The sequence below is a fragment of the Vitis vinifera genome, chromosome 12, assembly GCF_030704535.1.
Source record: "Vitis vinifera cultivar Pinot Noir 40024 chromosome 12, ASM3070453v1".
Lineage (NCBI taxonomy): Eukaryota > Viridiplantae > Streptophyta > Magnoliopsida > Vitales > Vitaceae > Vitis > Vitis vinifera.
In genome coordinates, this window is record NC_081816.1 from 24,593,831 (window position 1) to 24,605,254 (window position 11,424).

Here is an 11,424-nt window from a genome sequence, read left to right on the forward strand (position 1 = left end):
AGAAAAAAATAAAAAATAAAATAGAAATATTGACTCAACTGACTCTATCCCCTAATTTACTCCACTAAAACAAATCACAATATACTTTTTACAATAGTAAATCAAATCTCCCACATATTTTATGATTTAGATTTTCCATAAGTTCTAAAAGCATTAGTTCATTCAAAATTTGAATCAACCCCACAAAGCAAATGAAAGAGATATGCATCAAGCAAGAATACAAGAAATATAGTACAATACTCAACATGCTTATCAAACAGTCACCTCATACCTGTTGCAAAAGAACTAAAAATTCGCGTCTCTGAAAGGAAAAATGTGATTGGAGACTATGCCACAAACATGCAGATGAAATCCCAATGAAGACATTAAAAGATATCCCCCAATTACCCTCAATACATTAAGTTAATAGCCCTTAACAATCATAAATGTCCACAAAATGCATAAAAAGTAAATAAATTACAAAAAGTTACTTAAGAAATCAAAGGGCTTATATTTTCTACCTCTAGAGCAGCACCTTCACATTAAATTGTTGGCAAACCCAAAAGTATAGATCAATAATCAAGAGGTTGATCTGATTGCTGATAATAATCAAGGCCACTGAGAAAAAATTGAGACAGGTTTATATTCATTCCATCAATAAGGCATCAAAAGGCCTTGATCTTGATTCATTATGATAAAGGAAAAAATTTTGTATGAAGATAAGGTACTCGCTGGAGCAATCTACAAAAAGGAAAGTGAGAATGCAGGAACCACAAGGGACCTGGTTGATTGAGAAAACCAGGGGGAAATGCAAAACATAAAAAAATAAAAATAAAAATCCAGGCAACTCGTGCATTAGAATAGCGAAGTTTTACAGGCTGATGCAATGTCAAAATCATGTAACAAAGATCACTAGAATATACAAGGACGATGACTGGAGAGAACAATTAATTATTGCTCCCTCCCCATAAAACCAGAACGACTGCTTTTATCAAGCTAAATTAGATCCATAGTTTTGACACACTGTGTTAAATCTCCTTGTATACTTATGAGCAAAACCAATAGCAAACAGAAAGGATTCGATTTGATAGCTAATGGTATCAATACCATATAACCAACAAATTAAACACATACCTGCTATGATTGCCTTCAAAAGCTTTTCTCTTGTGATTTTGGCTGCAAGAACTAAGAAGAGAAAGTGGCGCCTTCAAGGTAATGAATTGTTTGCTTCTGATCACAAGGACAAAAAAAGAGGGGAGGGAAAGCAGCATATGTTCTACACATAAAAGTCAAATGTCTCAACAGTGCAAATTACAAAGACACAAGGGGTGATATTCGAGCAAACAGACGCTGACATCAAGCTCAACTAAGAGAACACTGATCAAGATCCAAGTGGGCTTAAGCACAATAAATCAAATCCTACAGTAATAAACTCCAATATCATTACCCAATTTGACAGTGATAGACAAAAATTTCTGAATTTTTTTTTCTCTTCTAGGTAACCGATTAAATTATTGTTACAACTCTTAGTACCAATTAACATATAAGGCAAAGAAAGAGGACATGATGCAAGTGAAACAATCAATATCCAGCTCATATTTGTCCCAGGAAAAAAAGATAAATACACAAACTCAGCTAGCATCATGATCAAATAGGAGGAAAAAGTACGCATGAGAGCACGCACAGTCCTTTAACAGCTTTTTACTTTGGCATTCTCCTTTTAATTGTGAAGGGCCGCTCTTGGCATCAAGTTGCAAGTACCGTAAAACTAAAACAAACAAATGATGGAATATGGAGATGGTAAGATGGTAACAGAGAATACAAGTAAAGAACCACTAAACTCCGTATCTCTAACATCTCACCTTTAATACGATGGAATCTGGAGATAGTAACAAAGAATCTACATAAAGAACCAATAAACTCCATATCTCTTAACATCTCACCTTTAATATTTATCAATCATATCTGTTGGTTTCCCTTTTGATAATTACAAAGATCAAGGGATTCAAATCCCTTGACTAAAACAAATTTTTACAGTACCATCATATTCCTCAAGTATCCATGCTATGAAGAGAAACCCAGGTGCTTGGGTCTTTCAAGAGGAAGCTTCTCCATCTCAAAACTCGAAAGTTCAGAAGTAGATGCTTCTTCTCCATTGGTCTCCATTTTAAGCTCATTTAAAGCTCTCTTTGCATAAATAGTAAAAGCAACTGTGGTGATGATAGCAACAATGAAGGAGATGATGTTGTATATAATTTCCAACGTAGTGAGGTGTTGATTACCATACTGCACATCTGCTAACGTCCTTATTAACCGACCACTGCACAAAAGTATCACATGAAAGGAAGACAAGCAACATGCATTAGCAACAGCAAGCACTCTAGTTTCATTAATAAACATTAACCCCCACCAAGTCATTATTTAGGTGAATGAATTTACAAATAGAATCCCAACCAGTAAAGGAAATTTAAGTCCTCTGGTTGTGATTTATGTGTTTTCCATCAATCAGGTAAATGGAGAACAAACACCACAAAAACTAATTGTCCTCATGTTGTCTAGACCTTTGCCATCCACTGACTTCCTGGAAAAGGGAGATCTATTGTTGATTTATATTATAGAAATGTGGGCATTGTAGTTAAGTCCTTTGGTTGAGAGTTTTGCATCTCATGGATTTGTCATCAACCAGACAACTGAAGAATAAACATCTCAAGCGTAAATGACCTTGTAGTGACTAGATCTCTGCCCATAAACTGAATGATGAAAAAGCAGCATAAGTACTTCAGTGAACTTACCTATAGATGTAAATGAAAGCTTCTGGTACCATTCCAGCAATTGATCCCCATAAATAGGGCCAAAATGTCATACTTGTTACTACTATTGCATAGTTGAAAATTGTGTATGGAAATGGTGAAACCCTAAAAAGTGCAACCACTCGAAATTGATGGAACCAGCTTCCTTCTCCAGCCAGTCTAATCATGGCAGCTTTCTGTGGCCATCTTTTTAACCATTGCTGCACATTAAAAAAGAGACAGAGATGACGAATATGAAAACAGAAGAGCAGCCAACGAAAAGCAAGTTCTTAATCACTTACATGGATTCGATCACGGAATAGGAGTCCAATCAAATAAGGCAGGACCATTCCTATGGTTGTTCCAATCATGATTATAACAAACCCAAGACCATATCCAAAAATCATTCCAGCCAACCACATTGAGGGGCCAGAAGGGATTAGCAGCACAGGAAACAATGCCAGAGAAGCAACAAGCACAAAAGCGAGAACTGGACGGCCAAAAGCAGTAGCTTCCCAATGCATGATTGGGAGGAGAATCTACAGTAAAATTGATAAAGCGTCAAGATCAAAATCTAGCTAAGGTGTAGTAGCACCTTGCATATTACTTTCATAATAAAATGTTTCAGGTATAATAATTGAGAAAAGATGGGGATGAGTTAGAATATACGGCGGTCATATAATTTTCAGTCTTAACCAATCCATACCTCATATTTGAAGGGGGTGCTTATTGAGGTATGGAGAGAGCTAAAACTTGTTGACCCATCATTTTAATAGGACATAAATGAAATAAAGCAATTGCACATTGAAATAAGTAAATGAAGGATAGGAAATACCTTCTCAAACATAAATGGTGCTCCCCATTTCAAGAAAATGAGAAGAAATATTACATTAACAACACAAAAAATTAAAGCTTTGAGCCACCAGATGAATGATTTAATCCTTGTTTCTGCTTGAGGTTGTAAAATGTCAGCTTCAGATAACCTTGCTTCATTGGATATGACCAGCCTGACATATTCACTCTCTTCCCTCACATTATGGCCAGAGTTCGTATTGAGTTTATCCGTCTCCTCAGATGAGTTGGGCATCTTAATTGAAACCCCAGAAAGCTATAAATGTAACTGAAATATTGTATAAGCATCAATGGAGGCAAGCATAGCAATGAGTATCAGGCAAATATAAAATACACATTTGACTGAATATAGATCATTGATGAATTATATTCAGAGTGTCAAACTTTTAACCATTAGATATGTGTGAAAAATAAATTGAAAAACCACCTGTATCTCTCAGAAACAAAGTGTAACTTTCTGCTCAGTGAGTCATATAGCACTAATTGTAAGCTGGCCTAACCAGTCCAATTAATCAACAGAACTGTACTTTCAATGATTTTGGGCAATTGCTTCAAGAGAAAGAACAATTTTTAACATGCAAGATATGTAAGAAAACTTAGTAGGAACCTAAATGAATTGTACACAAGAGATGGAGTTCACCTTTTTCTGTTCACAGGATCAGCTAGCACCCGTGACAGACAGGTTTCACTGGTGCTATTGATCAAAACAACTAGATTTTCAGGGTATACTGTCTGGAACCAAATCCAGAGGAATGTAATTCAATTGATGGAATTGAAATGAAAATAATTGAAATTATTTCTACTGTGTTTGGTATTTAGAGGGAATCAAAACAGAAAATATTCACTTCCCTTGTTTGGCATTGTAAAACAAAGGCAAAAGAAATAAATATTTTTGCTATTATACCTACTTCAACATAAACATAAAGGACTAACATATTAATCATCTATTAGTAAATCAAAGTAATGAAGTAAATTCTTATAAAACAATCACAACAAGAATAGTCGATAGCACCAGTTAATATAGTTGACTCCTGCTCTTTCCCTTGTTCGCTCTTTCCTGTTTTTTGTTTGGTACACTTCGTTTTTTTTTTTTTTTTTTTTTTTTGATAGACAAGGCATGCATTAAGAAACGTCAAAAAGAGGAAGCACACCCTACATATACAGGCAGTATACACAGAAATGGCAAAGCAAGCACCAATTAAGACAGAAAAAACCTTAAACAAGAAGAGCATCAAAGAAATTCAAAATCGAGGGGTTTTCCAATTCCAAAAACTGCTAATACCACTCTAAAAGCAACCAGATAAAGAGATCCTTCAAAATTTAATCTGACAATTCTTCATCTTCGAAAGTCTTTTGGTTGGACTCTCTCCAAATACACCAAAATAGGCAAATCAAAGCCAATTGTCAAACTGCTCTTTTCTTTTTCCCTAGCCCCTTGAGTATTTATTTTAGGAGAAGATTTCTCACTGAAGTCAAGAACACCCCAACCAAACCGAATGTTGCTAACAACAAGGTCCAAAGATCTCTTGTTTTATCACAGTGAATCAAAATGTGATCAGTTAATTCTTCACTATCTTTACAAAGGCTACATCCATTAACCATGGATGAACCCCTCTTCATTAACATGCCTACAATTAAAATCTTCCCCCAAACAGCTTTCCAAGCACAAAAATGAGTTCTAAGAGGGGCACGGGATCCCCAAATCTCTTTTGCTAGGAATATTAAATTATTCTCAGCCCCTAGAGAATTATAATAAGACTTGACACTTAATTCCCCCCTCCTATCATATTCGTATATTAAAATGTCCTCCCCATCTTGCACTTTTGATGAAAAAATGTGTTCCAAAAATTGAATCACCTCCTCTAACTCCCAATCTTGGAAGAGTCTTTTAAATTGAACCTCTCAATGACCACATCCACCCTCTTTCCTCTCCCATAAGTTTGCATCTATAGCATTTTTGTGGGATGCTAGTCTAAAAAGTGTACGGTAAATGTCTTTCAACTTAAACTCCCCATCCCAACTGTCCCACCAAAATCTTGTATGTCTACCATTTCCAATACGGACATTAGTTCTAAGAATGAACTTTTCTAACCCTTTTCTAATGTTTTTCCAAAGGCTTATCCCATAAGAATCCTTCACCTCTCTAGTAGTCCAACTCCCCACCACCTCCCCAAACTTTCCAAGAATGACTTTTCTCCAGAAACTCTCCCTCTCAAGGCGAAATCTCCACAACCATTTGTTTAACAAGACTTGATTAGGACCCTCCAAACGTCTTATCCCAAACCTTCCATGCTTCCCATCCTTACAAATATCCAAATAGTTTACCAAGTGGATCTTTCTCCTCTCTGTCGTATCTCCCCACAAAAAGTCCCTTTGAATTTTCTCTAATCTAATCCTCACCTTATTGGGAATTGGAAAAAAAGACATAAAATAGATCGAAAAGTTTGAAAGAGTGCTCTTAATAAGGACAAGTCTTCCTCCTTTAGATAAGTACTATTTTTTCCAAGAAGCCAATTTCCTCTTATATCTCTCCTTGATTGCATCCTACACACCATAAGACTTGTGAGGGGCTCCAAGGGATAAACCTAGATAAGAAGTAGGAAGTTTCCCTGCTTTACACCCAAAAAGAGCAGCCACTCTATCAACATCCTCTAGGCCCCCTAGAATAATTTCGCTTTTTTGCAACAAACCAAACACCAATTCAAAGCAAGTGACAATCCACTTCTAATATTTCAACTGATCTTCGTTATCCTCACAAAAGAGAAAAGTGTTGCCTGCAAACAATAAGTGAGACTTGAGTCCCTTCTTCCCCTCTACCTTCAATCTTGAAACCCCTAATGAGACCTCCCTCCTCAGCCTTAGCCATTAATCTGCTAAGGGCTTCTATAATCGACACAAACAAATAGGGTGAAAGAGGGTCCCCTTACCTCAGACCTCTATCAGTTAAGAAGAAATTTGTAGGAGTATCATTAACTAGAACAACCAAGCTCATAGTAGAAATGCAAAAGTGGATCCACTGTCTCCCTAATCTTCTCTAAAATCGAAAGAAGGAACTTCTAGTTTACATGATTGCAAGCTTTTTCTATATCCAATTTGCAAACTAAACCCACATTAGAGCTTCACTTCCACCAATCAATAGTCTCATTTGCTACTAAGGTTGCATCAAAAATTTGTCTACCCCCCACAAAGGCATTCAGGCTATTTGACACCACTTTGCTAACTACTCTTTTAAGCCTATTAACTAGAACTTTTGCAAGAAGTTTGTAAAGGCTCCCCACAAGACTAATTAGCTTGAAATCCTGGATATCACTTGCCCCTCCTTTCTTTGGGATGAGGAGTAAAAATGTTGCATTGAGGGTACGGACCACAACATTCTACGAATGAAATTCCTCAAAGGGACTTGGGGGGATCCTTGGTGCATTGGTGGTGACTTTAATGTGGTTTGATTCTCTATAGAAAGAAGACACTATGCTAGGTTTTCCTCCTTTCCTAGAATTCATAGAAGAGTTTTCCCTCATTGATCTCCTTTTAAATGGAGGGTTGTTCACTTGGTGTGGATGGAATGAACAAAGCTTCAACGTTAAAAATTGATAGTTTCCTAGTGTTAGGAAATTGGGAGGGCCATTTCATTAATGTGTTGTAGACCATTTTGTCAAGGCCAATATCTAATCATTCTCCTATTTTATTGGATGGAGGGTGGGTGAGGAGGGAAAAGTCCCCTTTTAGGTTTGAAATATCTGGCTTAAAGTGGTTGGTTTAAAGGATTTGGTCAAAGGTTGGTGGGAAAGTTATAATTTCTTTGGTTCCTATGGTTTTGTCTTGGATTCTAAATTGAAAGCTTTAAAGTGGGATCTCAAGGCTTGGAATAAAGGGGTCTTCAAAAATGTAGTCCTCTCTCAATAAAGTCTTGCTTGGAAAATGGTGTTGGAGATTTGCCTTAGAGAGAGAGAGTTCCTTTGGAGACGGGTTATAATGGGAAAGTTTTGGGGAAGAACCTGGAGAATGGTACTCTCTTGCAAGGAGGGAGGGGCATGGTGTTAGCTTGGGGAAAGCAATAAGAGGAGGTTGTGAAGCCTTTAAGGATAGAACAAGATTTTTGGTCGGCAATGGAAGAAGAACAAAATTTTGGCATTATGTTTGGTGTGGGGATGCTCCTTTAAAGGACTATTTTCCCTCTCTTTTCTCTTTTGCATCTAATCAAGAGGCTTGGGTGGTAAATGCTGAGGAGGTCCTAAGCAGGCAGGTTATTTGGAACCTAGGTTTCACAAGGAAATTTCAAGATTAGGAGTTACATAGAAGAGTTACTTAGGAGATCTCAAGTGCTTAGGAACTGCAACGAGGATAAGCTAATTTGGAAAGCTAGCAAGAGTGGGAATTTTTCTATTCTTCCTTAGAGATGGATGGAGTGTCTTTTCTCGTGAAGGTAGTGTGGGCTTCTTCAACACCTTTAAAAGTGGGTTTTATTGCTCGGAATGTTGTATGGCAAAGGTTCCTAACCTTAAATTAGCTTGAAACACAAGGTTGATTGTTGGCTAATCAATTTTGTTTTTATATGAGTTCAGAAGAATTAGCTAATCGCATGCTAATCCATTATAAAAAGGCAAGGGGCCCTTGGCAATTTTTGCCTTCTCTCTTTGGTTTTTCTTGGGTCCTCCATTTTTCTATCAAAGATGTGTCAAAGGTTAGCATGGGAGTTTTGTGAGCTAAAATAGAAAGAAGATTTGAAGGACAGTCCTTCTTTGCTTATTTTGAATTCTTTCCCAAGAGAGGAACCGAAGATATTTTGATGGAATTCAATGCTCATATCAAACGCTAAATAACTCCCTTACTCACCAACATATTTAAGATGGCCTTGTTTCCTTGTTTCATTTTATTGATTGGTTGAATATTAGTGGGAGAGTGTTTAGTGTGCATGTTTTAGGTGGTTCTATTTGTTGTATTGGCAGCCTTTGTACACCTCACTTGAGGTGAGCACCCTCTCCTTGATTGGCGTCTTTCATATATTCTTATTTGTGTACCAAAAAAACATCATTCACTAAAAATAACTAGTTAATAACAATTATTGATTAAAAATCTAACAAATATGTTAAGAAAGAGCATAGATTCATGAAAAGTATAAAATAACACAATTATAACAATTCCCTCGGTTAGAAATTAATTTCATATGATAGAAATGATGGTTGAAGCAAACTGAGTGAATTGCCTCAAAGAGTCACAAAAGAGTTTAATAGCCTACAAAATTGTAAAGGTAGTTTAGTTCTAGAACATGCAGAATTATAAAAACAAAAGAAGTCAAGAAAATCCTCACAACACCCTCTTTTTTGTTTTTCCCTTTCTATCCAAAATATGAATTCAGTAGGTATAAACCAAGATTTTAATACTAGTGATGATAAAAATAAAATAAAATAATATATTGATTAGCATAGCATACTTTTTTTTCCTGTGAATCTGGTAGATTACAAAAATATCTTATACCTAGTTTGGATAAATTCTAAATTATTCTTCAGAGTTCTACTTGATATCTGTCAAAACTATTTAAAAAAAAAATAATCAAATTTATTTGTGTCTCTTATATAGAATTACCTAATGATGGATGAATATGTTTAAGTAGTCTATATTGACTTTAAATATGACCCAAAAGAAGTTAACACAAAATGCTATATGATATGGACAATTTATTATTTCCTTCCCAAATTTGAGGGTTTGGTCTTGTCTCTTCCTCAAGGTTAATAACTATTAATTTTTTTCAAAGTTTTGTCCTGATCTATGAACCCAATCCTTTTCTTCCCAACCAATTTTATAAGGAAATTCAAAGCCCTACTTAAGATAAAGGCTTTTGTGTGGCTATTATCTGGTATAAGAAGGTTAACACTAACAATATGCTACAGTTAAGAAGACCTCATAAAACCCTCAATAGGGACCAATATTTTTATGTAATTGGGGGGTGGCGAGTCAATTAATCATCTTTTTTCTAGATTATCTGGTATCATTGGAGCTATGACATAGGTAATTTAGAAGTAGTAGAATTGTTTGGGCTTCCATAGAAGCGTGGCAGACATTTGGTCATATCATTTTAGGGGTTTTGGTGACCGTATAAGAGGTAAGGTGATGAGGATGTAAGTAGCCTCACTCTGATATGAATTATCTGGCAGGGGAGGACCACAAAATTTTCAAGATGGGTGGAGGAGGCTGTCTGGGAGCTGATGACTTGTTTGCTTCGCACGGACTTTCTGTTAGTTGGAGTAAAAAGGAACAGCCAAATGTAGCTCTGCCAATGCAAAAGCTCAATACAAGCTGATGGCAGCCACTACTGTAGAACTAACAAGATATTGCGAGTCTCAATTCACTTGTATGTGACAACTCGAGTGCCTTCCGTATATCCGTTAATACTGAATCACCCAAAGGAAAGAGACGGACTTTACGGGATTTAATTCTTCGTCGGAAGAGACACCCTGCCCATTACAGAACAAAAAGCGGACCAAGTACCCTCACATGTAAAACCCATTCTGGGCCACACCTAAAACCCAACGCTCTCATCACTTCCCCGACGAATTTGCTTAATTATTTTCGCCATCTCCCTCTTTGAAAAGAGGAAAAAGAAAAAAGAAAACCCTAAAACCCAAAATCATACAGCAACAGCATCTCAGGAATCTGTAACAGGTAATTAAGAGCAGATTCTACATGTACGTGTAAATTAAATCGCAGAAATCGGGGAAAATTCAATCGGATGAAAGGGAATCATAGAAAGCAGGGAAAAAAATGGAATAAGATCATATGGTAAGAAATTCATGAAATACTTTACCTAAGAATCCCGTGAGAGATCTGGGATGAGGCCGCAGAATGCCCTGTGGGTGGGCTGTCCTTGGTCCTTGCTTGTTTTCCAAAAAATGTATATGCGTGTTTTCTAGTATTCTGGGTTGTTTACGCAAAAACTAACACGGGTCTCATGAAAAAACCCAGCCTACCGGCCTTGACTTCAACGCGGTCTACCTTTGCCACCAGGCACCCACTTACCCGCAGTCCCCAACTCCCCGTAGCAGAACTAAATGGAAAAACAGCAACCAAAAACTAGAACTACCACAACCATTGATTGAGCCTACTCGGCAAGAAATGTTTTTGGTTCTGTTCTTTTTCTTTTTCTATTTTTCTCCAGCTCTATAATTTTGATTCTTGAATAGAACCCTGAACTTCTTAATAAGTTACCATCAATCCAATGATAATACATGTAGAATTCACATTCAATTACTTTATATTTAAATCTTATTGTGGATCCCGCATTTTTAATCATGCGCTCCCACTCGACGACGAATTCACTTTTTATTTAAAAATGATTTATTTATTAAGAAAATAAATTAGAGTCGCCACTTATTTTTGTTTTATTTTTAAAGTGAAAACAAAATAAAAAATAAAAACCGTAAATGTAACTCCTGACGTGGAAAAGCGTAGTCTGTGAAAAATCGAATCTGAGCTCAAGGGTCAGGTTGTTTATCGGGAAGGTACGGTAAAGATCGCAGCACCTCTTTAAATCCCTAAAAACGGGTATCTACTAATAAGATGAAACAAATATGACAATTGATTGATTAAACATGGATACCGACTAGTGATTAAATGCGTGAAAGAAAGACATGCATGATAATAAATAAATCAATAAACACAATTGGGTACGAGACGTACCTTAGTCACAAGTTGAGCGCTATCATAAGAGACAGAGTTAGTACACAAATACAGAATAATCGCATGCATATCATAGAGTGAGGCGAACCAATCAAGTATAGCAATCAATCAATCAGTGAAAAAAATCACA

The 11,424-nt window shown here is 36.4% G+C and overlaps 1 protein-coding gene across 3 annotated transcripts; it reads right to left on the bottom strand.

The window, feature by feature from the left end:
• Nucleotides 1-1,824: 1,824 nt before the first annotated feature.
• Nucleotides 1,825-10,850, bottom strand: LOC100246677 (uncharacterized). Of its 3 annotated transcripts, none has more exons than XM_059740993.1 (5): nucleotides 10,423-10,850; nucleotides 3,604-3,888; nucleotides 3,071-3,307; nucleotides 2,772-2,989; nucleotides 1,825-2,299 (listed from the first exon to the last, which is right to left on the bottom strand). In XM_059740993.1, exons 2-5 carry the CDS (start codon nucleotides 3,853-3,855, stop codon nucleotides 2,044-2,046), a joined length of 963 nt encoding a protein of 320 aa, XP_059596976.1. In that variant the 5' UTR covers nucleotides 3,856-3,888; nucleotides 10,423-10,850; the 3' UTR covers nucleotides 1,825-2,043. The 3 variants fall into 3 exon arrangements, with proteins under 3 accessions (XP_059596976.1, XP_059596974.1, XP_059596975.1); XM_059740991.1 differs by having other exon boundaries at nucleotides 3,604-3,876; nucleotides 10,423-10,803; XM_059740992.1 differs by having other exon boundaries at nucleotides 3,604-4,352; nucleotides 10,423-10,793.
• Between the last annotated feature and the right edge of the window lie 574 nt (nucleotides 10,851-11,424).